This window comes from Eubalaena glacialis, chromosome 10 (genome assembly GCF_028564815.1).
Source record: "Eubalaena glacialis isolate mEubGla1 chromosome 10, mEubGla1.1.hap2.+ XY, whole genome shotgun sequence".
NCBI lineage: Eukaryota > Metazoa > Chordata > Mammalia > Artiodactyla > Balaenidae > Eubalaena > Eubalaena glacialis.
Genome location: NC_083725.1, coordinates 25,874,592 through 25,902,095, shown reverse-complemented (window position 1 = coordinate 25,902,095; position 27,504 = coordinate 25,874,592). Strand labels below are relative to the sequence as shown.

At 38.5% G+C, this 27,504-nt stretch overlaps 2 protein-coding genes across 4 annotated transcripts in view; one reads left to right on the top strand and one right to left on the bottom strand.

Annotated features, from left to right (window-relative positions):
* The window catches only part of ALKBH8 (alkB homolog 8, tRNA methyltransferase), a 253,312-nt gene that overhangs the window by 135,658 nt on the left and 90,150 nt on the right, over window positions 1–27,504 (bottom strand). The window lies entirely within an intron of this gene.
* Window positions 1–27,504, top strand: part of ELMOD1 (ELMO domain containing 1) — a 101,413-nt gene that overhangs the window by 32,789 nt on the left and 41,120 nt on the right. For all 3 annotated transcript variants that reach the window (XM_061202587.1, XM_061202585.1, XM_061202586.1), the window contains 5 exons: window positions 5,307–5,408; window positions 22,349–22,494; window positions 22,632–22,660; window positions 23,505–23,602; window positions 26,693–26,822. In XM_061202587.1, coding sequence (XP_061058570.1) covers window positions 5,392–5,408; window positions 22,349–22,494; window positions 22,632–22,660; window positions 23,505–23,602; window positions 26,693–26,822 — 420 coding nt within the window. In that variant the 5' untranslated portion in view covers window positions 5,307–5,391. The remainder of the gene's footprint in view (window positions 1–5,306; window positions 5,409–22,348; window positions 22,495–22,631; window positions 22,661–23,504; window positions 23,603–26,692; window positions 26,823–27,504) is intronic.

The following is a 27,504-nucleotide window of genomic DNA, read 5'->3' as shown; positions in this document are numbered from 1 at the left end:
TCCAAGGAGCACTGGTTCCTTTAACTGGAGAATGTATTTGAAACCATGATCTGGGCTCTGGGTGGGCACTAACAGTTTTTAATTGAAATTTGGGTTTGTTTTTAAAAGACCCAAATGTACAAAGAATAATATACATTCCCACCACTCAAAATGAACACATTTTTCCTCTTTATTTTGCTTTTTAATAAATAAAACATTCATAAAAGTGAAGGCCATTTTCCCACTCCCCGATCCTAAAACACTCCCTCTTTTCCCAGAAACAACCACAATCTTAAGTTGACATGTAGAAATTTTTTTCAAGCATGCATGAAATATTTACAGAAATAGCTATGTATTAAAGAAAATACTGGCAAAACTCCCAACAAACAAAAGTCCAGCCACCAGATGGCTTTAGAGGTGAATTCTACCAAACATTTAGAGAAGAGTTGACACCTATCCTTCTCAAACTATTCCAAAAAATTGCAGAGGAAAAAATGCTTTTGCACTCATTCGATGAGGCCAGCATCACTCTGATACCAAAACTAGACAAAGATATCACACAAAAAGAAAATTACAGGCCAATATCACTGATGAACATAGATGCAAAAACCTCAACAAAATATTAGCAAATTGAAGCCAACGGTACACTAAAAGGATCATTTACCGTACTCAAGTGGAATTTATCCCAGGGATGCAAGGATGGTTCAGTATCCACAAACAAATCAGTGCGATATACCACATTAACAAATTGAAGAATAAAAACCATATGATTGAGAGCGGCAAGAGACAAGATGGCAGAGCAGAAGAAATTGAGTTCCTCTCCTCTCATGAAAAAAACAAAATCACAACTAACTTCTGAACAACCATCAACAAAAAAGACTTGAACCTACCGAAAAAGATATTCTACACCCAAAGACAAAGAAGAAGCCACAATGAGCTGATAGGAGGGGTGCTTTTGCAATATAATCAAATCCCATACCTGCCAGATGGGTGACCCACAAACTAGAAAATAATTATATTGCAGAGGTTCTCCCACAGGAGTGAGAGTTGTGAGCCCCACGTTATGCTCCTCACCCTGGGTGTCTGGCATCAGGTGGAGGAGCCTCCAAAACATCTGCTGTTGAAGGCCAGTGGAGCTTGAATGCAGGAGCTCCACAGAACTGGGGGAAACAGAGACTCCACTCTTGGAGGTCACACACAAGGCTTCACATGCATTGGGACCCAGAGCAAAGCAGTGACTCCATAGAAGCCTGGGCCAGACCTATCTGCATTTCTTGGAGGGTCTTCTGACATATGAGGAGTGGTCATGGCTCACTGTGGGGGTGAGGGCACTGGTGGTAGAGGCCCCAGGGAATATTCATTGGTGTGGGCTCTCCTGGAGGACACCATTTTGGCACAAGATCTGGCCCCATGCAATAGCCTGCAGGCTCCAGTACTGGGATGCTCAGGCCAAACAACCAACAGGGTGGGAACACAGCCCCACCCATCAGCAGACAGGCTGCCTAAAGTCATTCTGAGCCCACTGCCAGCTCTCAACACACCCCTTGACACAGCCCTTCCCACCAAAGGGATAAGACCCAGCTCCACCCACCAGTGGGCAGGCACCAGTTCCTCCCACCAGGAAGCCTGCACACCTTCTAGACCAGTGTCACTCACCAGGGGGCAGACACCAAAAGAAAAAGGAACTACAGTCCTGCAGCCTGAAAAACAGAGACCACAAACAGAGAAAGTTAGACAAAATGAGATGGCAGAGAAAGATGTTCCAGACAAAGGAACAAGATAAAACCTCAGAAGAACAGCTAAGTGAAGTAGAGATATGCAATCTACTTGAAAAGGAATTCAGAGTAATGATAATAAAGATGATCCAAGATCTCGGAAAAGGAATGGAGGCACAGACTGAAAGGATACAGGAAATGTTTAATAAAGAGCTAAAAGCTTTAAAGAACAAACAAACAGAGATGAACAGTATATATTCAACACCCATTTATGATAAAAACTCTCCAGAAAGTGGGCATATAGGGAACATACCTCAACATAATAAAGGCTGTATATGACAAACCCACAGCTGACATCGTACTCAACAGTGAAAAGCTGAAAGTATTTCCTCTAAGACCAGGAACAAGACAAGGATGTCCACTCTCACCACTTTTATTCAACATAGTTTTGGAAGTCCGAGCCAGGGCAATCAGAGAAGAAAAAAAATAAAAGGAATCCAAATTAGAAAGAAGAAGTAAAACCAACTTGGTTTGCAGATGACATGATATTATACATAGAAAATCCTAAAGATGCTACCAGAAAACTACTAGAGCTCATGAATGAATTCAGTAAATTTGCAGAATACAAACTTAATACACAGAAATCTGTTGCATTTCTATACACTAACAATGAAAGATAAGAAAGAGAAATTAAGGAAATAATCCCATTTACCATCACATCAAAAAGAATAAAATACCTAGATATAAATCTACCCAAGGAGGCAAAAGGCCTGTACTGTGAAAACTATAAGACACTGATGAAAGAAATTGAAGATGAGGACTTCCCTGGTGGCGCAGTGGCCAATGCAGGGAACATGGGTTCAATCCCTGGTCTGGGAAGATCCCACAGTCCATGGAGCAACTAAGCCTACAAGCCACAACTACTGAGCTTGTGTGCCACAATTACTGAAGCCTGCATGCCTAGAGTCCGTGCTCTGCAGCAAGAAAAGCCACCACAATGAGAAACCCGTGCACCACAACGAAGAGTAGCCCCCACTCACTGCAACTAGGGAAAGCCTGTGCACAGCAACAAAGACCCAACACAGTCAAAAATAAATAAATTAATTTAAAAAAAAAAGAAATCAAAAATGACACAAACAGATGGAAAGACATACCATGTTCTTGGATTGGAAGAATGAATACTGTCAAATGACTATACTACCCAAGGCAATCTACAGATTTAATGCAATCCCTATTCAATTACCAATGGCATTTTTCACAGGACTGGAACAAAAAATTTTTTAATTTATAGGGAAACACAAAAGACCCCAAATAGCCAAAGCAATCTTGAGAAAGAAAAACAGAGCTGGAGAATCAGGCTCCCTGACTTCAGACTATACTACAAAGCTACAGTCATCAAGACAGTATGGTACTGGCAGAAAAACAGAAATGTAGATCAATGGAACAGGATAGAAAGCCCAGAAATAAACCCACTCACCTATGGTCAATTAATCTATTGACAAAGGAGGTAAGAATATATAGTGGAGAAAAGGCAGCCTCTTCAATAAGTGGTGTTGGGAAAACTGGACAGCTACATGCAAAAGAATGAAAAAGAATGTTAGGACATTCTCTAACACCATACACAAAAATAAACTCAAAATGGATTAAAGACCTAAATGTAAGGCCAGATACTATAAAACTCTTAGAGGAAAACATAGGCAAAACACTTTACGACATAAATTGCAGCAATATCTTTTTGTATCCACCTCCTAGAATAATGAAAATAAAAACAAAATAAACAAATGGGGAACTAATTTTGCACAGCAAAGGAAAGCAAAAACAAAATCAAAAGACATCCCACAGAATTGGAGAAAATATTTGCAAATGAAGCGACTGACAAGGGATTAATCTCCAAAATATGCTCATGCAGCTCAATATCAAAAAAACAAACAGCCCAATCAAAAATGGGCAGAAGATCTAAATAGACATTTCTCTGTAGAAGACATACAGATGTCCAAAAGGCACATGAAAAGATGCTCAACATCACTAATTATTAATGAAATACAAAACTACAATGAGGTATCACCTCAGACTGGTCAGAATGGCCATCATCAAAAAGTTGACAAACAATAAATGCTGGTGAGAGTGTGGAAAAAAGGTAAATCTTGTCCACTGTTGGGAAAGTAAATTGGTGTATCCAGTGTGGAAAGCAGTATAGCGCTTTCTCAAAAAAATAAAAATATTACTACCATATGAGCCAGCAATTCCACTCCTGGGTATGTTTCCAAAAAAAATGAAAACACTAAAAGATACATGCACTCCAATATCATAGCAGCCATAAAAAAGAACAAGATTTTGCCATTTGCAACAACATGGATGGACTTGAAGGGTATTATGCTAAGTGAAATAAGTCAGAGAATAACATAATGCATGATATCACTTATACATGGAAGCTAAAAAAGAAATCTAGTAAGTATAGCAAAAAGAAACAGACTCACAGATATAGAGAACAAGCTAGTGGTTACCAGTGGGGTGAGGGATGGGGGAGGGGCAAGAGACAAGTAGGGGATTAAGAGATACAAACTACTATATATATAATAAATAAGCTACAAGGATATATTGTATAGAACAGGGAATATATCCAATATTTTACAATAAGTATAAATGGAGTATAACCTTTAAAAATTGTGAATCACTATGTTGTACATCTGAAACTTATGTAATATTGTAAATCATCTATACCTCAATTTTTTAAAAAAGCTAAAAGACTGTCTTTTGTTTAGGCCGAGTTTCCGTATTCCCTGGGCTGTTCTAGTGGGTAATTGTGTCTCTGCCGTAAGCCATTTGTCCACACATTTAGTACCTTACCTTGTTGTTGGAGCTAGCATTCTGTTTGTCTCTCTCTCATGAGGTAACTTCATTCTGCTCTTGCTTCCAACCACTCTCTCTTTTCTAGTCTGTTTCTTCACATCTCATACCAATTTGCTGCTTTGTAGGCAGCTTCTGGTGTCCTTCCTTGTTGGAAGACCAATAACTTGATATAGTGGATTTTGTGAAAGTATATTGTAAACTGAAATGTGCTAAACAATTACGTAATTTCACTGTTTTATTCACGGAGCCCCCCAAAATGGGGCCGGGGGCATATCATTCATTTGTTTGGAGTACTTGCTCTTTATCAGCTTTTTTTTAGCTTAGAGACATTACCAGTTGCTTTTAGTTATTTTTTGAGTTGTACTTCTGGAAGGTTGAGGCTGCCAGATTTAAGACAATTTGCTATCTGGAAATCAGAATAGTTAATTTAATGGTTCTTCATTTTTATCTTTCATACAAATACTGTTCTTCAAAATATAGGAACAGTAACCAAAATAGAGGAAAAGTTTACTATTGAAGGGATTGCTCGTGAAACTAACAATTTCTCCAGCAAGTGACTCGAAATGAGAGACTAATTGTGTAATTATAAAGTGAAAGGCTTTAGCTATAATTGCCATCCATTGAATTGTATTGCTGTGTGGGCAGTTCAGCTGGTAAAGTTCTGGGTGCATAGCACCTTATCTGCTTACTAAGGTAAGCAGAAATTTGGGGGTTGGGGTTTCCAGCCCCATTAACAGTAAATATATCTAATTTCTTCCACAGCTTACATTTACTTTGACAAAGGCAAATTTGGAAGCAATTACTTGAGAACCATTTGTATAACACCTGGATAATCAAAACAGGCACAATGAAGCACTTCCTGAGGTAAGTATTTATGGTTTCCTGGATGAGCACTCTGAAATGGAGAAACTTCCTTAACAATTAGTATAATATTTCTGTTCACCATTTGTGATCCTATAACCAGTTCTCTAGGACTGCATAAAATAGCACTGTATTTTGGCTAAGAACAATTTGGCCATAAGGTTCCTCTGCCTACTCTATACCCATACTGATGCTAAGAGAGAGCACTTACAAGTAGGAGATTACAAGAGATTATAAAAGAATATAGGCACAAAACCATGGGGCAGACACGCTTTGATGCCTTGTGTTTCTAAAGCCCTAAGGTTCAGGTTTGAGGCGTTAGTAGTCAAGGAATCAATATAATTTGTGTAGAATCATTTTCCTAAAAAAAAGTAATTTTAAATATAGATTTTGGTTGGCTGGCCAACCCATACAGGCATTTTCAAATGTTCGTTTTTGGTGAAAAATATATGTTCTCAGCTTTTGCTTTTCCTGCCTCAGTGATGTCTCTTAAATCTGCATTAATTTTTGGTTCCCTGAAGATTGTGCTGTATAGGGTACCATATATGTTTGTGTGTTTTAGAGTGATCATTTTTTGTTTTGAAAGCCATTTAGCTGGACCTATAGTTATAATTATTTTCAAGAGTATTGACTGTCATTCACAATTCTATAAATAAAGTTCTCAGAGAAATTTTACATTATATTAAAACATGACAAAATAAAGTTAATTTGGTCCTGAAAGTTAGAAAATAAGACACACTTTCTAGAATATTGAGTTTCTTTCCTGCAAGATGGTGGCCTACCTATATTGCATATTCTCATCCCTTGTTCTGGCTATTTTCTCTAAGAAAATAATTAGTGGGTTTACTTCTTTTAGGAAGTGATTTAATTCTTTCAGTGGCTGCAATTTAAGATTTTCTTTTTCCCACTGGTTTTCATTGCATTGTTATTTCTGGAGCATCTAGGTCATTTTGGGTGGGATTCACTATGTTTTGGTGTAGCTACTGGTGTTTTACAATTCAATCTTAGATTTGTGAAAACCTCTCAGAAGGTCACTATTAAACCATTTACAGGCATTAACATTTGTTTTATTATACAGAATACTCCTCAGTCTGTTTATCTCAGATGTGTAAAAAGATAGTATTTGAAAAATCACTAGGTCATTTACCAGCAAAGTATTTAACTCGATACACTTTTTGTTGCCATGACATTAACCTATCTGTTTACACACTCATGAAAAATTGGTATCTATAAATCCCCCTTGAGTGTAAACGTGGTGTTTTTTATCTGTAGAATCGTGTTAACAGAGAGCTTTAGTGTTAGCTGAAGCTTAGAAGTCAGGAGCTCCTTTTGTAAAAGGGGAGGTGGTAGTGGTGAAGTTTGTGCCAAGACTTGTACTACTGAATTTCTTCTTCAGTGTTTTTGTTTTAGAAAAATTTGAGTGAGCTCAAAACCAGCCATTTTAGGAGAAATAGTAGCATTTGTTTCTGTTAGTTTTTGTTAAATTGAATAGGTGCAACAGTATGTTTAATAGAGATTATATTTTTAAATTAATTTGTATTTGATGATTTAAAACTGATATAGTGAAAAATCTACCACTCTAATTTCACACAGAGCAGCACCAAGGGTAATGGAATTGGCATATCCCTATCAGTTATATGTTCTGATACAAATTTTTCTCTTTTAACTTGGCACATTTGTTTTATAAATATTACTTAACATTGATAATCTGTGTGAAACTGAAGCTAGCATAATAAATTACACATCAAGAGAGAAACTTGAGGATTTTCATTGACCATTGGTTTTGAAATAATAACAGGAAACTCAATCATTTTTTTAAAATATTTATTTATTTATTTATTTGTTATTATTATTATTATTATTTTGGCTGCATCGGTTCTTAGTTGCGGCATTCCGTTGTGGTGCGTAAGCTCAGTAGTTGTGGTGTGTGGCTTAGTTGCCCAGCAGCATGTGGGATCTTAGTTCCCCAACCAGGGATTGAACCCACGTCCCCTGCATTGGAAGGCGAATTCTCTACCACTGGACCACCAGAGAAGTCCCAAAACTCAATCATTGTTTCTCCTTAGTTGATTATTGCTTTTGGCTTTAATTTTTGTTTTTAATGCTTTTTATTGTTATAACTTGTGTGTATTCATTATATGTTAATGTTTGTGGTAATTGGAGGGATAGGAGGGCAAGGAGTAAAAATTCTGCATTACAGACACTATCAGATAATTTAGATTGCCTTCTATTCTCTGTAGTCCATTCCCACAATTTGGCAATCTTTTCATTCGAACCAAAGAGGAGGTTATATAAATATAACTTGAACAAATCAGGTGTTAATTCCTGAGCTCAGCAAATACATTATGTAGAATAAGGAGTTGACTTTCACTGAGAAGAATCAGCATCATTTAAAAAGCCCATGGAGTGATTAATCTGTCAACTTCTGAGTTGCTCTAGAATGAGCAACTTCTGAGGCCATGTTCAGCCTCAGAAGAAGTGAAGTTAATCTTAAAGAAACCAGGTATGGGAAAAAATGGATTTTAATCCACATTTAAGATACATGGAACCCATACTCTTCTCTCTCTAACTCCCTGCTACCATCATCTATATTAATGGTGTAACTACTCAGAGCTTAAGGGAGTAGAAAAAACATTACATAAGATATTAGAAATAAATGCTACAGGATTAGTACACCCAGCTGAAGGGTGTGTTTTAAATTGACAGTAGATATGGAATATTGGATAAGTACCCCATAGTCACCCAATATGACTTTAGCCATGATCTGCATTAAAAGAATACAGGGATAAAACTGAGAAGAAAGTGTGTCTATGTGTGATCAGAAAAAGAGGGGACACTTTTTGAGCCCTAAATAGAACTGAGGCTTAGAGTTTAGTTTGTTTAATATATTTCATTAATTTCAACTCAATTATTGTTTATAACAGAGAGGACCTAACACTTGTATTAAGATCTTTTCCTTTGCTAGGATTTAGTTATTGAAATTAAATGCTTTTAAGGTCATCAAAACATTATTAATTTTGAATTTTTCTAATAAAGGGGATAAGTCACCCCATATAAATAATTCCTTCCAACTATTTCAGCCTCAAGATCTCAGTTTCTTGGCCATGGACTTCGCTGCATACTTTCCTTCCTTAGGCAGAAGAGAGGAAATGAAACCATCTGCCAAACTCAAACCTCCATGGGTGAAACTGAGATATAACACAGACTTGTACCCAAGTCCTGGCTGTGAAACAGTAAAGGGGAAAACAATATTTTACTACTGTGATTAGGTAAATAAAGGCTTCCAATTAGCAAAAAAATATGTAAATGGGGTTTTATAAGTCATTCACACTTGATTAATATCTTGGTCCACTGATTCATTTAGAAAGCGTTTAGTACTAGTGATAATTCCAGTACTATGCCACATTTTAATTTTTATTTTCTCTTCATAACAATTGTAATAAAATAGGAATTAATACCCCGTTTACAGCACAGGGCAAGAAAGCTTAGCAAAGTTAAGAAACTCATCTAGGGGCACACAGATATTTGAATGCAGGCCTATCTGACTTCAAAGTTTTTTCTCATAATTTTTGCATCATGGTACTGTGTACCTGTCGTGAGGTGTTCTGGGTGATACAGAAGTGAATATGAGGTGGCCTTTGCTCCAAAGTAACATACCACTTGGCAACGAGATGAAGTCATGCATACAAAATTAAGTTGTAAGAAGAAATGTGATTGGTGACATGCTACAGCTGTTTTGTGACGGGACTATTCAGGGAAGGCTTCACTGAGGTGATGTTGAAGGAAAGAGACAGAGGATGTAACAGGTGGAGAAGGTCCTAAGAACAAAGCCTGAGAAAGTGTGACCAGCTGCCACAAGCAGCAGGTGGTCCAGGTTTGTTGGCTGTAGACCCCGTTTAGGGAGAGTAGAAGATAAGTTGCAAAGATAAAGTTGGGGGCAGCTCTTGGACACATTTGCAAGCATGGCATAAAACAGCCCAGAAGCACGGTAACACTTTCACCCAGACCTAATGTAGACCTTAAAGAGAAGGGTGAGTCAGACAAAAAACCTTTTTGCCTTACAACGTGTGTCTAGCCTTATCTTAGAGCCAGATATCTAGTCCATTCCCTTCAGCTTACAAATGAGAGGGCAGAGCCTCAGAGAAACAAAGTAGCTTGTCCACAGTCACACAGCTCACAATGGCAAATTGAGGCTAGACCTGAAGTCAGACTTCAGACACTTTCCTATTTAATCAAGTAGTATTTCCATTCACCACCAACTAATTTCCACTGCATTTGAAGGGCTGAAGGTGCAGGGTCATGTAGTTATTCCAGAATTTGACTATCATTGCTTGAGACATTGACTGAGCTTATTTATGAGATGTAGAAGCAAATTCCTGAAAAGGGATAAATTTATGGTACATTTGAATACCTCTCTCACTGGTACTGGTACTTTTAGCCATAGTTTTCTCTTTTTTAGGACACACACATACACACCACGTATGTATATACATAGATAAATATACATATGTATACATACATATGTGTGTGTATGTATACACACTATATATACACACATACACATGTCCATGTATGTTTACACATACATGTATTTTAAATTATTTTGTTTCCTGCATAAAAACAAACAAAAATTTTTTCCACACCCTTGTTGAAATATGTTAACCTGAATAGTTTTCTAGGCAATTTCCTGTAGGTGACCTCACCAGAGCCTGCCATGAGAGATTTTTTTGGGAACTTGAGTATTGGCTTCCCAGCTCTCCTGCCTCTGACCTGAATGTCTATTTCCTTTCCTGGGTTAGGGAAGTTTTTAGCTCTTATATCTTCAAATATATTCTCTGTCACTTTCTCTTTTCTCCTTCTGGGACCACTATAATGTGAATGTTAGTATGCTTGATGTTGTCACACAGGTCTCTTAAACTGTCCTCATTTTTTTATTCTTTTTTCTTTTTTTTCTGTTCAGCTTCAGTGATTTCCACTACTCTGTTTCCAGCTAGCTGATCTGTTCCTGTGTATCAACTAAGCTACTATTAGATTCCTTCTAGTGTATTTCTTATTTTAGTTATTGTATTCTTCATATCTGTTTGGTCCTTCTTAGTATTTTCTAAATCTTTGTTAAAAACTTCTAATTTCTCAATCTGTTCATCCAATCTTCTACCACGTTCTTTGAAAATCTTTACAGTCGTTACCTTGAACTCTTTATCAGGTAGATTGCTTATCTCTGCTTCACTTAGTTCTTGGGTTTTATCTTGTTCCTTTGTTTGGAAGATATTTCTCTGTCACCTCATTTTGCCTAATTTGCTGTTTTTATTTCTATATATTTGGTAGGTTGGTTATGTTTTCCAACCTTGGAGAAGTGGCCTTTTGTAGAAAATGTCTTATGTGTCCCAGCAGCACACTCACCTCTCGTCACCAGTGCTATATGCTCTTGAGGTGCCCCCTATGTGGACTGTGTGGGTCCTTCTACTGTGGTGGGCTGAATATTGTGGATGGCCTGGTAGGCATGGCTGTTCCCACCCTCTCCCCTGCCTCAGTCACTTGGTTGCCAGGCCTGCTTTGTGCAGAAGCTGCTGGCAGCTGGTGGACAGGGTTGGGTCACGAGGCAGCTGGGTGTAGTGCCTTGGGGGGTCCAGGGGCTAGTGCTGGCCCACTGGTGGGTGGACCCGGGATCCAGTGTTTGTGGGGCTGGGGGTCTTGGATCAAGTGTTGGCTTGCTGGTGGGCAGAGCCTGTTCATGATGCATCTCACCGAATGTCCTGGAGTGTCCCAAAATGCTTTCAGCCCATTGGTGAGTGGGGCTGGATCCCAGGATAGCTGGCCGAGGGGTCCAAGGTGTCTCAGAACTGGTGTCAGCCTGGGGTAGACAGAGCCAGGTCCTGGGTTCTCTGGCTGCACAGCCCTGGGGGTCCTGGAGCTGGTGTTGACCTGCTGGTCGGGAAATCTGGGGCCTGGGGTGGTCCTGGGGTGGTGTCTGCATGCTACTGGGTGAGGCCGGTTCCTGACACAGCTGGCTATAGGATCTGGGGTATCCCAAAGCTATTATAGGCCCACTGGTGAGTGGGGCTAGATCCTGGAGTGGCTGGCTAAGGAGCCCAAGGTGTCCCAGAACTGTTGTTGGCCTGTTTGTGGGTCAGCTGGGTTCTGACATGGCAGGCTGTGGGGGGACTGTGGTGGTCCTGAGAGTGGTATCCACCCACTGGTGGGTGGGGCCAGGTTCCAGGGGATCCCAGGGCTGGTGCCTGCCCTCGGGTGGCTGAGGCCAGGTCCTGGGGTCTCAGGCTGCAGGACCCGGGGTCCTAGAGCTGGTGTCGGCCTGCTGGTGGGTAGAGCTGAGGCCCTGGGGTCCCAGGGCTCGTGCCGGTGCCCTGGTGTATGAGACCAGGTCCTGGGCCCTCTGGTGGACAGGGCCATATCTCAGGGTGCCTGTGGGCTTAGGGGTTCTTAAGACAGTAGTCCTGTTGGTAGGTGGGACTGTGTTCCTGCCCAGCTAGTTGCTTGGCCTGAGGCGTCCCAGTACTGGTGCTGACAGGCTTGTGGGTGGGGCCAGGTCTCAGAGCTAATAAGCTCCAGGGAGGATTCCAAAATGGCACTTGTCAGCACAAATGTCCCTGTGGTAGAACACGCTCCCCAAAATTGTTGCTGCCAGTGTCTGTGTCCCCAGGTTGAGCTCTATTTGCCTCCTGCCTATCCAGGAGGCTCTCCAAGACCGGCAGGTGGGTCTGACCTAGGCTCCTCTCAAATAACTGTTTCTGCCCTGGTTCCCAGAGTGTGTGAGATTTTGTGTGCACCCTTTAAGAGTGAAGTCTCTATTTCCCACAACACTCTGGGTCTCCCGACTGGTCTTCAAACCTAAACCTTCTGGAGGCTCATCTTCCCAGTGCAGGTCCCCTGGACTGGGGAGCCTGATGCTGTGCTTGGACCATTTGCTCCTTGGGGAGAACCTCTGCAATTGTGATTATTCTGTCATTTGTGGGTCGCCTGCCCAGGAGTCTTGACTGTACCTCATCTCCACCCCTCCTACCCATCTTGCTGTGGTTCCTTCTTTATATCTTTAGTTGTAGAAGATTTTTTCTGCTAGTCATCTGGTCTTTCTTATCAGTTGTTGCTCTGTAAAGAGTTGTAATTTTGGTGTGCTGTGGGAGGAGGTGAGCTCAGGGTCTTCCTACTCTACCATCTTGGTCATTGCCCCTGTCTAAATGCTTCTTAAATGTCAAAGCATAATGTGTTTGCTGCTTCCCTTATAAATAAGTTAATGTATTATCCAAGTAGAAAAAACCTGAATTTTAAAAATAAATCTTGGAAAGTGTATGTATTTAATCATTACATTTTTGTTTGGATAGTGATATCATTAGTAATTTAAGAGAAACTTGTCTCCTATTCTTTGAAAGGAAAAGGATAAACCATTAATTTATTTATTATTTTAGTTGTACCACAGTCAGCTATTGCTCTCTAATCCCTCATATGAAATTTCCCTGGAATTAAAAATAGTGCCCTTTACTATAGCAATAGAATTTGGAATAATATCTATCCATGATAGATTTATACGCACTACCTTTGAAAAGCAGCATGATCCCTTCAGATAAAGAATGATGGAAAAGGGGGGACTTCCTAAGTGATCCAGTGGTTGGGACTCCGTGCTTCCACTGCAGGAGGCGTGGATTCGATCCCTGGTCGGGGAGCTAAGATCCCACATGCCACGTGACCAAAAAAAAAAAAAAAAAAAAGAATGATGGAAAAGACCAGGGGCTCCACACTGCCTCATCACTGCTCAATGTGGGGAAATAATCTTGTTTCTCTAGAGGCCCACAAATGGTTTCTTTGTATGATTTCACATTTCCAGTTCATGTATCAAGTCCTCTGTGGCCTCTTTTCCTAGTAGGATGCTCATTATTTAGAGGCGCCCATTTACTAGGCCAAATACCTGTTGACAAGTTAATTTCCAATTGACTGCCAGTGCCCCTAACTAGGAACTTCAATAGAGCAGCTAAAATGTTTTAAAATGTCATTTTAGAAAGTACATGAAAAGCTGGAAACATTGAGCAGTCTGCTGTTCTTTATGGCTGTTTAGATAAAAAGTGTTCTGTTTAGGAAAGTTGATTTGATCCAAGAATTGTGATTATTTTGTATGTATCCTTCCTCACCAATAGTGTACTTCTTGTTTATTACAGGATTTCTTCAAGCAAGAATTAACTTTCATTAGCAAATTCATTGAAACTGTTCAAAATAAGCCACTTTTCTCTTACTATTCCAAAAGAAGATGTCAGAGTCACAAATTTAAGATGATGGAGTAGTGTTGTACTACAGGTACCCACACCCCCTCACCCCAGAGGCAGGAGACTACATGGTCCTAGGTGCATCTCCTGTTTCAGAGGCCTCATCCCTGCTGAATGGATTCCTCTAACAAAGAAGCACAAGACAGGAGCTCACTTTTATTTGGTAGCAGAAATATGATTCATTTTGAATAATTTATTTATATTGGGTGGCTATTCTTGTGCCAGCTAGAGGATGAATGTTAAATGATAAAAGTGATCATAATTGCCTTATGGAAGGACACTGCTGTGAACTCAGCATAAACTTCACTCTGCAGCATATCAGTAAATGGCAGTAACAGAAAATATTGGAAATAGAATGTGTGTAAGTAGCTCTTTTTATTAAATCAGATTCTTCCAGTGCTTAAGTAAGGCATTCATCTTTGGAAACTACAGTGGCTCCTTTTGGAACACAATCAAAAAACTATGATTGAAAAAACAGAAACAAACACAAAAAAACTGCCGCCTATGCATATAGTTATTAAAAATAGGAGATGGTGGGGATTCCTTGGTGGTCCAGTGGTTAGGACTCCACACTTTCACTGTGGAGGGCCCTGGTTCAATCCCTGAGTTGGGGAACTAAGATCCAGCAAGCCACGCAGCACAGCAAAAAAAAAAAAACCCAAAACCAACCAAATGAACAAAAAACACACATGTAAAAAAAATAAGAGATGGTGATCAGTATTTTCTCCTTGTAGTCTTGAGAATTTGATTGTTGTTCCTACAAAATGTAGCAGATCTTTTCAATAGTGATTAGCGAATCTTCCATCAGAAATAAGAAAACTAAGTCTAGTGTTATGAAGAATAAAAGCAAAATATTCCTCTAAATAAAACTGATTATTGGTTTGATGATTCAGGCTAGGAGATAAAAACAAAACAAGCACAGCTATAAACCCTCTGAACATAGGGTTCAGATGGTGGAGAGAGTGTGGCAGTAATTCTTCTTCTAAGAATAGGAACAGAAGGATAGGATTAAAGAAAGCAAATGGGATCTGCTACACAGGTACATCTGAGATGCCTTCACTCCAGGCATGGGGTCAGAAACATAAAGGAGATAAAGGAAATTAAAAGGAGGAAAAGTACTATAAATCCAAAAGTTGCTATTCCTAAACTCAGATTGGAAAGGGACACACTTTTCCTCCCTTTCTCCCTCCCTCCCTTTCTTCCTTCCTTTCTTTCTTTTTTCCTAAACCAACTACTGATTAGCTTTAAAGCTTTAAAGATTCATTTCTTAATTTCTTCCTTTAAGGGTAAACATGCCAAACCAATTTAACATTCTCCCCAAATATTTAATCATTTTGATTGTTCTCTGGACCTTAAGCAGTTTCCCCACAAATTGAGGCACTTAAATAGGTCCAAACATTTAAGAAGTGATCTCTTGGTAGCACTTGATGGTGAAGAACAGCCATCCTGAGATGCTAATATGGAGGTTTTGCTGATCTGGTCCTTTCATGAGAAAGCAACTTGAGTACTTGTTCTCTCATCAAAATCAGGCTTCCAAAGTAAGGGGTAGTGTTGGTATTTCCATCTCTGACCATGCCTTACATTTACGATCTAAGTGCAAAATAAATTGTATCTGTCAAGGCATTGTTTGATCTGATGATCTGGCTTGAAAAAATATAATACATAGCATAGAAAGAAAGTACAGTGCCTAGCATAACAAGCTGGTTTTTAATGAAATATTTGTGGGCATGTTGGCCCATTACAAAAACAAGGAAAAAATCAAAATATATCCTGGATAATAAATAACATTATCAGGACACTCGCCCAGAAATTATGAAAGGGTAAGGAAGCAGTGTATAAATGTCAGTTCACAATTGAAATGAGCATTTCTCTTTCATGATTTGTGTTATTGTTTCTGTGATTATGTGAGAGGGTTGTGATACACCTCACAGAGCAGTGAGCCCTAAGAAATGATGCATCATCTCCAACCCCTCACTGTGGATTTCCACTGGGTTTCCCTGTCTTTGACAGTGTGAATACCCTCAGGGGAACTGAAGAAAAGAAAAAAGGAAAGCATAGAACATGATGTCTTTTCTCTCCTTTTATATAAGACTGTCTTGATGCAAAACAATTCCCCAGGCATTTTCTTCTCATATGCAAGGAGGCCAGTGGGAGAAATTTTAGATGGGCTATAAGTCACTCTACATCTGGGTGCTTCCTGACACCTAGGATGACACCTCTAGGTCTCAAGCCACATCTTTGTATAGATCTGATGAAGAAGTTGCATAGGGGGAACTTTCTGTAGTTTAATTTAATTGGCTTGTACCCTAAGTAGGCTGAATACAAAAATACTCCTTAAACAGTAATTAGAACCTTTTTCTCTAGGACTGTTTAGTACTACAAGAACCTGATTATTATGGAGTCCTAATGCATAGACTTAAAAGAGGCTTCATTTGAGAAGCTGGCCCACATACTGGGCAAACTTTACTGGAATTTGCACATGGGTACCATAAGGGCAGATATCATGGAAAGATTTACCCCTGACTTGTAATAGGATTAATGCCAACCAGTTATTAATATCATTACCATTTGGCTGATAGCAAGTTAACAAGGATATTGCTCAATCTTTTCTTCTGTCATAGCTATCCAATAGTTGGAAGAATGGAAAACTTTTTCCAAGAGACTATGTTGTGGTTTTGTAAAATTTCTCACTCATCTAATTAAAATGTTCCATTAATTATTTTCAGGGTTACTTCTTTTTGGAAGCTGATAATCTAAATCCTAACAGCTCTTAGAACATATTTGACTAAAATAGTTGAATTTCAGACTTCACAACACAGTAAATCCATTTTTTGTCTTTCAGCAGAATATGACTTCACATAGAAACTTCATATGTACTTTTGTAATGATTTTTGGTGATCATTTTAATTGTAGTTATAACTTTCTTCTTAAATAAAATAATATATACATATTAAAAAAAGACAATATACTTAACCAGAAAAGAAAATTAAAATTACTCACAATTCCATTACCCAGAAAAACCACTGTTAATCTTTTTGTTGTATATCCTGCCAGTCTTTTTCTCCTTGTTTATATATCATCATTAAATTTTTTGTTTTATTTACTAAAGAAAAAAATATATTATTCCACACATGTTCTTTTTGAACATTTTTCTATTTGATAAGCATATTATGGGCATTTTATGTTATTACTCCAGAATACAATTCTAATGCCTACAAAGGATTCTACCACATTTTAGTGTAGAAATTTAGTTACTTATATGTTTCCTCCATTCCCTGTGCATTTAAAAAATTTTTTTTAAACATCTTTTTGTTTTTTTAAAATCTTTATTGGAGTATAATTGCTTTACAGTAGTGTGTTAGTTGCTGCTTTATAACAAAGTGAATCAGCTATACATATACATATATCCCCATATCTCCTCCCTCTTGCATCTCCCTCCCACCCTCCCTATCCCACCCCTCTAGGTGGACACAAAGCACCAAGCTGATCTCTCTGTGCTATGTGGCTGCTTCCCACTAGCTATCTGTTTTACATTTGGTAGTGTATATAAGTCCATGCCACTCTCTCACTTCATCCCAGCTTACCCTTCCTCCTCCCATGTCCCCAAGTCCATTCTCTACATCTGCATCTTTATTCCTGTCCTGCCCCTAGGTTCTTCAGAACCATTTTTTTAAGATTCCATATATATGTGTTAGCATACGGTGTTTGTTTTTCTTTCTGACTTACTTCACTCTGTATGACAGACTCTACGTCCATCCACCTCACTACAAGTAACACAATTTTGTTTCTTTTTATGGCTGAGTAATATTCCATTGTATATATGTGCCACATGGACACTTAGGTTGCTTCCATGTCCTGGCTATTGTAAATAGAGCTGTAGTGAACACTGTGGTACATGACTCTTTTTGAATTATGGTTTTCTCAGGGTGTATGCCCAGTAGTGGGATTGCTGGGTCATATGGTATTTCTATTTCTAGTTTTTTTAAGGAACCTCCATAGTGTTCTCCATAGTGGCTGTATCAATTTATATTCCCACCAACAGCACAATGTAAATTTTCTCCACACCCTCTCTAGCATTTATTGTTTGTAGATTTTTTGATGATGGCCATTCTGACTGGTGTGAGGTGATACCTCATTGTAGTTTTGATTTGCATTTCTCTAATGATTAGTGATGTTGAGCATCTTTTCATGTATTTGTTGGCAATCTGTATATCTTCTTTGGAGAAATGTCTATTTAGGTCTTCTGCCCATTTTTGGATTGGGTTGTTTGTTTTTTTGATATTGAGCTGCATGAGCTGCTTGTAAATTTTGGAGATTAATCCTTTGTCAGTTGCTTCATTTGCAAATATTTTCTCCCATTCTGAGGGTTGTCTTTTCTTCTTGTTTATGTTTTCCTTTGTTGTGCAAAAGCTTTTAAGTTTCATTAGGTCCCATTTGTTTTTATTTCCATTTCTGTAGGAGGTGTGTCAAAAAGGATCTTGCTGTGATTTATGTCATAGAGTGTTCTGCCTATGTTTTCCTCTAAGAGTTTTACAGTGTCTGGTCTTACATTTAGGTCTTTAATCCATTTATTTGTCGTTTTTCCTTTGCTGCTTTTAATATTTTTTCTTTGTATTTAACTTTTGATAGTTTGATTATTATCTGTCTTAGCATGTTTCTCCTTGGATTCATCCTGTATGGGACTCTCTGTACTTCCTGGACTTGAGTCACGATTTCCTTTCCCATATTAGGGAAGTTTTCAACTATAATCTCTTCAAATATTTTCTCAGTCCCTTTCTTTATCTCTTCTTCTTCTGGGACCCCTATAATTCTAATGCTGGTGCGTTTAATGTTGCCCCAGAGGTCTCTGAGACTGTCCTCAATTCTTTTCATTCTTTTTTCTTTATTCTGCTCTGTGGTAGTTATTTCCACTATTTTATCTTCCAGATCACTTACCTGTTCTTCCTCCTCAGTTATTCTGCTATTGATTCCTTCTAGAGAATTTTTAATTCCATTTATTGTGTTGTTCATCATTGTTTGTTTGCTCTTTATTTCTTCTAGGTCTTTGTTAAACATTTCTTGTATTTTCTCCATCCTATTTCCAAGATTTTGGGTCATCTTTACTATCATTACTCTGAAATCTTTTTCAGGTAGACTGCCTATTTCTTCTTCATTTTTTTGGTCTGGTGGGTTTTTACCTTTTTCTTTCATCTGCTGTGTGTCTCTCTGTCTTCTCATTTTGCTTAACTTACTGTGTTTGGGGTCTCCTTTTCGCAGGCTGCAGGTTCATAGTTCCCATTGATTTTGGTGTCTGCCCCCAGTGGCTAAAGTTGGTTCAGTGGCTTGTGTAGGCTTCCTGGTGGAGGGGATTGGTGCCTGTGTTCTGGTGGATGAGGCTGGATCTTGTCTTTCTGGTGGGCAAGACTGCATCTGATGGTTTGTTTTGGGGTGTCTGTGACCTTATTATGTTTTAGGCAGCCTCTCTGCTAATGGGTGGGGGTGTGTTCCTGTCCTGCTCATTGTTAGGCATAGGGTGTCCAGCACTGTAGTTTGCTGGTTGTTGAGTGGAGCTGGGTCTTAGCATTGAGATGGACATCTCTGGGAGAGCTTTCACTGTTTGATATTACGTGGAGCCAGGAGGTCTCTGGTGGACCAGTGTACTGAACTCGGGTCTCCCACCTCAGAGGCACAGACCTGACATCTGGCTGGAGCACCAAGAACCTGTCAGCCACACGGCTCAGAAGAAAAGGGAGAAAAAAAAAAGAAAGAAAAAAATAAAATAAAGTTATTAAAATAAAAAATACTAAAAATAAAAAAATTAAAAAGTAATAAAAGAAAGAAAGAAGAGAGCAACCAAACGAATAAGCAAATCCACCAATGATAACAAGCGTTAAAAAGTATACTAAAAACAAAATTAAAAAAAAACAAAAAATAAACGGACAGACAGAACCCTAGAACAAATGGTAAAAGCAAAGCTATACAGACAAAATCACACAAAGAAGCATACACATACACACAAAAAGAGAAAAAGGAAAAAATATATATATCTATATATTAAAAAGAAGAAGGGAAGAGAGCAACCAAATCAATAAACAGATCTACCAAAAATAATAAACTCTAAATACTAAACTAAGATAAACATAAAACCAGAAACAAATTAGATACAGAAAGCAAACTCCAAGTCTACAGTTGCTCCCAACATCCACCACCTCAATTTTGGTATGATTCATTGTCTACTCGGTATTCCAGAGACGCAGGGTACATCAAGTTGATTGTGGAGATTTAATCTGCTGCTCCTGAGGCTGCTGGGAGAGATTTCCCTTTTTCTTCTTTGTTCACACAGCTCCTGGGGTTCAGCTTTGGATTTGGCTCAACCTTTGTGTGTAGGACACCTGAGGGCATCTGTTCTTCACTCAGGCAGGACAGCGTTAAAGTAGCAGCTGATTAGGGCGCTCTGGCTCACTCAAGCCGGGGAGGAGGGAAGGGTACACAATGTTGGGTGAGCCTGTGGTGGCAGTGGCCGGCGTGATGTTGCACCAGCCTGAGATACGCCGTGTGTTCTCCCAGGGAAGTTGTTCCTGGATCACAGGACTCTGGCAGTGGCGGGCTGCACTGGCTCTCAGGAGGGGAGATGTGGATAGTGACCTGTGCTTGCACATAGGCTTCTTGGTGGCTGCAGCAGCAGCCTTAGTGTTTCATGCCCATCTCTTGTGTCCTCACTGATAGCCACGGCTCACACCCAGTTCTGGAGCTTGTTTAGGTGGTGCTCTGAATCCCCTCTCCTCATGCAACCCGAAACAATGGTCTCTTGCCTCTTAGGCAGTTCCAGACTTTTTCCCAGACTCCCTCCCGGCTAGGTGTGGTGCACTAGGCCTCTTCAGGCTGTGTTCACACAGCCAATCCCAGTCCTCTCCCTGGGATCTGACCTCCGAAGCTGGAGCCTCAGCTCCCAGCCCCCACCCGCCCCGGCAGCTGAGCAGACAAGCCTCTCAGGCTGGTGAGTGCTGGTCAGCACTGATCCTCTGTGCAGGAATCTCTCTGCTTTGCCCTCTGCACCCCTGTTGCTGCGCTCTCCTCTGTGGCTCTGAAGCTTCCCCCCCTCCCCATCTCCACCAGTGAAGGGTCTTCCTACTGTGTGGAATCTTTTCCTCCTTCACAGCTCCCTCCCAGAGGTGCAGGTCCCATCCCTATTCTTTGTCTCTGTTTTTCCTTTTTTCTTTTGCCCTACCCAGGTATGTTGGGAGTTTCTTGCCTTTTGGGAAGTTTGAGGTCTTCTGCCAGCATTCAGTAGGTGTTCTGTAGGAGTTGTTCCACATGTAGATGTTTTCCTGCTGTATTTGTGGGGAGGAAGGTGATCTCCATGTCTTACTCCTCCGCCATCTTGAAGGTCTCTGTCCCAGTGCATTTATATGATATAGACCATACTTTTGTATAAGTCAGTTGGAATTGTTATTTTTAACACAGGCTGTTCAAGATATTGGAGCCAGAGCAATGGAACAAAGGAACACAATCAAGGTTTTGGTTCAAATTCAGGGATTAATCACATCATTGAGGATATTAGTTAACTACACAAATTCATCTTAATGGCCCTGGATCACCTTATGTTAGAGCTGGGGGGAATTAGTGAACATATGAGAAAAAGAAATATCTTTTAGAAATGACACCAATAGGAAGTAATATAAATAATTCTGCCTTCTAGGAAAATAATTCTGCCTTCTAGGAAAACTCTAGTATTCAGAGAAGATGGGTTGAATATAAGTTCCTGGATGATAAGTCCTCTTTACTTCTATAGCTTGAGTCATTTTGAGATGCTGAGCAGTCCCATGAAGTAGTAGACACTCACATATTAAAAACTAAAAGTTGGCATAAAACACAAATTCACATGTGCCAGAGGCATTGTGAATAAGTGCACGATTGGTGACCATATACTTTATAGTTTGTTAAGGTATTATTGGAGTGAGATAGGGTGTGCAATGAAGAAAACTTTGTTTAGCAGGAGTCAAGAACAAAGTTGTCAAGAGGTGGAGTTTTTGGAAGGTTTAATCAGAGAATGTTGAAGAACCAAAGGTCAACATGCTTGTTCAGCGAACTGTTGTGGAGACATTCTGGCACATCCAAGAAGTACTGGGATTGGTCAGCAGAGAAGATAGGTGGCCACACAACAAAGTCCTCAAAGAGGACAACAGTACCGAAAGGAAAGCAGAGGGAAGGGGGAAAAAAATGGGAGCAGGGGAAGAAATAACACAGAAGCCAAAAATAAGACACTAAGGAGAAGCTGGCTGTTCATGGGGGCAGAAGATGGGAGATGCCACAACATGCCCTTTCCCTGTGTCTATGGGGGACAGCTTCTAAAACACAAGGGTTCTGTTTTCGAGGTACTGATTTGCTTTGAAAAAGAAAGGATCCCTGTGCTTCACTCTCAGTTTGTTGGTGTGTCAAATTTACTAGAATAGGGCATTCTGGAGATTGCAGTCATAGTAAGTGTGTGCTTACAGACCTTGGGCTTCCCTCTCAATGATGGGTTTTGTAGCTACCTCAAATAAAATAACATGGGGCTAGAATAATGAAATATGCTTGTAAACCCAGAAGTCTAATGGTTGATTTTCTTCTGGGTTTGTTTGCTTGCTGGTAGTGGCTGCTTTCTATTCTCTTACAGAGTTCTATTGGAAGAGTGCTATCTTTTGTTTTTGACAGAATGCTGATCCAGGTGTGCCTGTATTTTTACTGTAAATTTTTGTGGCGTTGCCTGAAATTTGTAATGAGAAAGCTGACTGGAAGATGTGAACTGCAACGGATCTGTTACAATACCAAGCCTGGAGCTTCTAGAACTATGAAAATCGGTAAGCATGAAACAAAGCAGTAAGCAAAATGTAGGCTTTCTGGGATTGAGGATACACTGTTATTTTTCAGTATAGTAATTGTAAACCACTTGTAAAAGATAATTTTTGAATGGCTTTTTAAATCATCTCTTTTCCAGAAACATCACTGAGGGATTCAAAAAGTAAGGTAAGTAAAATTGTTCCTATATTTTTCAGCAACTTTTCAATTGAAGACTTACTTCCATCATCAAAAAGTAAAAATTTTAAGAAACATAAATATACTTTTGGCTACGAATACTAATGCAAACTGAGAAGAATGAATTGTTTTCCCATCACAAACCACTGTGCTTTTTACATGAGAGTAGCCACTCAAGAATTTCTAGGCAGATTTATGATGCACATATTACTTCATTGATGAATTAATCCTTTTTTATACCTCTTTCCAAATCATAAAATAAATATTCCTTGAAAATAAGATCAGTGGTAAGTCTCTGGTATTTCATCAGTATCCAAATCATTTAACTTTATACTCAAGATTTTCCAAGAAAATCAAAGAAGCCACTATGCTAGCATTTATAGCACATAGTTAAGCATCCACATAAGAAAGAAAAATCTGCTTCTCAAGATTCTTGAATATTTAATTTAATTTTGGCATCCTTAGGACTATATCCCCCATGTACTTCACACAGTCATAGACATAATGCCCATTAACAATGGATGCCATGTGTGGTGAGTGAGAAAAGGAAAATATAATATTTCTAGGTAAGTAGTTTAAAACAGATGAAGATGGTAAAAAAAACTTATGTATTTTTGTTTTATGTTAATTACCTTAATCAGGAAAATTGTACTACCCCCACTGTGAAAATATCAAACTTGCTAGAATTCAAATACTACATCAATTTTTGCCTTTAGTTTAGTTTCTTATCTTCATATAGAAGCTTTAAACAAATATTTGAGGCCCCGATTTAAATATACCCCACTTAAGACACCAGTGTTCATGACAAAACAACTGATTAAAACATGTTTTCCAGCTACTGCAGACTTCAGTGAGTGTTCATCCTGATGCTATTGAAAAAACTATAGAAGACATTATGGAACTGAAAAAAATTAACGCTGACATAAATCCACAGTAAGAATATGTTTATTATGTTGTAAATATAAAACAGAAGTCACATGCCACATATTTAGTATTTCTAAATACTCTCTCTCTAACTACGCTCTCACACGCTCTTTCTCTCTCTCTCTCTTCCCTGCCCCAAATAATCATCTGCATGTTGTGACTTTCAGATGAAAAATTTTTAAAAAGATACCTTTTTCATATTTGTAAATAGCAGCAGCTTTGTACTTCTGTTGTGATTTATGCTTATGCTTCTGAGATGCAATGAATGTAAGAAATCTGGTGGATGCCTCTGATATCAGAAGGTGAAATAAAGGGAGCCCATTCATCAACAGTCGCTCCATATGATGCCTGTGTTCTACATTAACAGTAAATGTTCAAATTGTAAATGTGCCTGAGCTGATTCTGCTCCATGAAGAATATTTCTTCAGTTCATGACAGGCTGATAATCTTGGAGACAGTTTCTACCTGCTTGTGAAGAAGACAGGCATGTGTGGGAGAGAGAAATGGTTTTTATATGAAGACTTTAGAACTTTGTAATTTAGTCATCTCATCTTGGAAGTATTAAAATGCATTTGGTGATGTACATGACATTTAAAATTAGCTTTATATTTTCCATTGTGTACAGGAATTTTTCTGTAAAATTTTAGGCTAAGGATATTGGGTAGAATAAATTCTGTTTGCAGATATATTCAGATAAAGTTTAGGTAAGTAACAAACTGTCTTTTAGATGTGCATACTTAAGAACTTCAGATGTTATCACTAAAGAAAGCTTTTAATTGCCAAAGATGAGAAGCTGTAGTCAAAGAGAATTTCAGAGTGCACTTTGCATAGGTCTGTATCTTGAAGGGATTCTAGTACTAGCTGATTGAGGCTCATCACAAAACTCCATTTCCATGTAGTCTCCATAGTATTCTTCTGTAGAAGCTTCAGCTAATTAGCTGCCTTTTCTTTATTCAGCCATTAAATGTGATTTAATTATACAGTAAATGTCTTTTTGAAATCTTCTGACATATTTTATTTCTCTGGGAAGCTGGTAAGAATGAAATTCATTTTAAATTAAGTTGAACCAAAAATTTATGATTACAATTAGGCATGAGAGATATATTAGACCTATAATCATATTTAGAGATTGGGTTAGATTTAATAGCAAATCTTTTCTGTCTCTTTTATGAAAGTTATATATTTCATTCAAAAGTGTTTCCTTACCATCTATTCTTTTGATTTCCTTTAGGGAGAAACACACACTTATAGGTAGTAGATTGTGTTTTTTAAAGCTCAATATGGATTTTAGTGTGGTTTTTTTCCAGGCTGACATTGACAAAATGTGATTTTTTTTTTAATTGAATAATTTTCTGGAAAAAAATCAAGAAATAGAGAGGGTTGGGGGAAATACCTTGTAATTTATCAAGCCATTACTACTATTAACCTTACTTTGTTTTATACATATTTTTCAGGTGCCACTTACAGTGGTGGTAAGAATTACTACAGTAAAATTGAATTGGGTCTTTTGTTTTCTTCTTTTTTATTTCTCCCACTTCCTTCTTTCCCTCAAAATTAACTCTCTTCTCAGTCCTGTGTTGATTTTTTGGGTGACGAGTACCACTGTGACTTTTTCCTAAATATCTGATTTAGTTTTTTTAAATTGAACATTCAATTTTATTTAAGTTTAGTATTCTGGGTTATCTGACACTGCCTTCTATGTTTGGAGTAAGCATACAATCCTAAAACTTAAATTTTTCTATTGTCCCCAACTTTAGACTTAACCTCTATACATCTCATCCCCCCCAAAAAAGATGATTATGACACTGTCATTGTGATTATGGTGACCCCCCAACTCCAACAAAAAATGCTTAAATTTAGTGAGTGAATTAGAAGTTGGAGTATATTGAACAGTAACTCTTAGGCTGAATCATATGAAATTGCTATTGTTGAATCACAAAAGTGAATAACTATAAAGAAATTAGCAGGAAAAAATAAACATGAAATACTACCTTTAGATTTAAAAATGCCATCAAATGAGTACAGGAAGATAATTTATGTAACAGTAGTTTATAGGAAAAAAGGATATTGGTGATTATTTAGCCACCTGTTTAATAAACTTGTAATGTTATGTGACTGCTTAAAGAGACCCTATTTTACTTTCTGCGTTGAAGGAGAGAAAAACAGCATTCAGATCACAGGAAGTAATGATCCTCTCTATGTCATGCTTGCCAGATTCTTTTTTTTTCCAGTGATACGTTTTAAGGGGACTGTTAATCATACAAACTGTGCATTCAAGAAGACTGAGCAAGATAGTAAAACATCTGAAAACCATGTCCCATGAGAAGGAATTGAAGGAAGAGGGGAGGTTTTTTTTTTTTTGGTTGCTTTTTTTTTTAACCCTGGAGATGAGACTAGAAGAAAGAATTCTTCCTGTCTTAAAATGAATAGGCATGGCAGGGAAAAGTGGAAATGAATTTGCTCTGAGAACAGGGTTTGAACCACTTGGTAATAAAGAAAGCAGATTTTGTTTCAGCATAAGAATAGGCATTCAGACAAGTAGAGCAGTCAGAATGGAATGGGAAATTTTGTAAAGTACTGAGTTCTTTCTCTTGCCATTGCCTTATCTGTCAGGGGTGCTCTGCAAGCAGAGGTATTTTTATTGTTGTTGTTTTTATTTGTTTCAAAATTTTTCTTACCCCTAAGCCCCTGAGGGCTATTTATGTCTCGCTCACTGACACCTCCCCACACACACCCTTCTGAAGTGTTTCTGATATATCTACCTAGGGGAGCTAAATGATCCCTAAGAAACCATGATCACCTATATTTTCTACATCTTTCAAGTCACTTGCATAAACAGCTCCCTTGTTTTTAAGCCATATTATTGCAATTTGGCTTAAGAAAAGGCTGGAATGAGAGGTAAATTTTAGCCAAGTTCCACAACTGTCCATGTGGAGCTTCAGTTAAAAATTGTGCTTCTATTAGATAGATCCTATATGAGCAATTTCCAAATATTATATAAATATGAAAAGTCCTATTGTGCATACATCAAGTGAACAAATGCCAGAGAATGTGGTTTTTTTTCCTCATGTGTGTTTCTTCTATTTTTTAACACGTTAGGTTGGGAATCTCTCTTCAAGCTTGCCTTCTGCAAATTGTTGGGTACAGAAGCCTTACTGCAGATGTGGAAAAACTGCGCAGAGAACCCTATGACTCTGATAATCCCCAACATGAAGAAATGCTTTTGAAGGTTAGTCCTTGAACACATTTCAGTTCTTCGCTTAGGTCAGCTAATGTTTGCCAAGCTCCTGCTATGTGCTAGGCACTGCTCTGGACATGGCGGGGCACAAAGGTGAATACGACATGGACACTGAACTAATTGGTAAAGCCTACATTTTCTTGCTGGTTCAGATGTTGGAGGTAAATTGTTCAATAGAAAATTCATATGAGAAGTTAAATATAAAGCCAATTTTCATTTGGAATCTGAGAAAGCATCAGAGGTTATTTCTATGGCCTCTCACATTTGGCTCAAGTTTAGATTGTTTAACTGTGTTGAAAGCCAATAGGAGAAATAGAATTTGTCAAAGAGTGACCTAGGATTTCCACTTACGACTTTTAATAGACATCAGAGAAGATGAAGTTGGTTTCTGCTTCCACAATAGCTCCCTGGGGAAATTACCCAAGATCTTAATGCTGATTATTTATTCATGTAACTTGAGTATTAGAAGAGTAAGTAAAGGTTTACATATGGTGTATTAAAGCTGTTTGAAGAATAATATGCAGTTATAAATACTCCTTCTTGGCTGTCAAACAAAACCTTAAAAATCTGATCTGATCTGATAGTGTATTATGACACATCAATAAAACTTTAAAAAATTAAGACAAAAAATATTAAGACAAACCTTTAGAACTACTCATCTGAAATGTTTTAT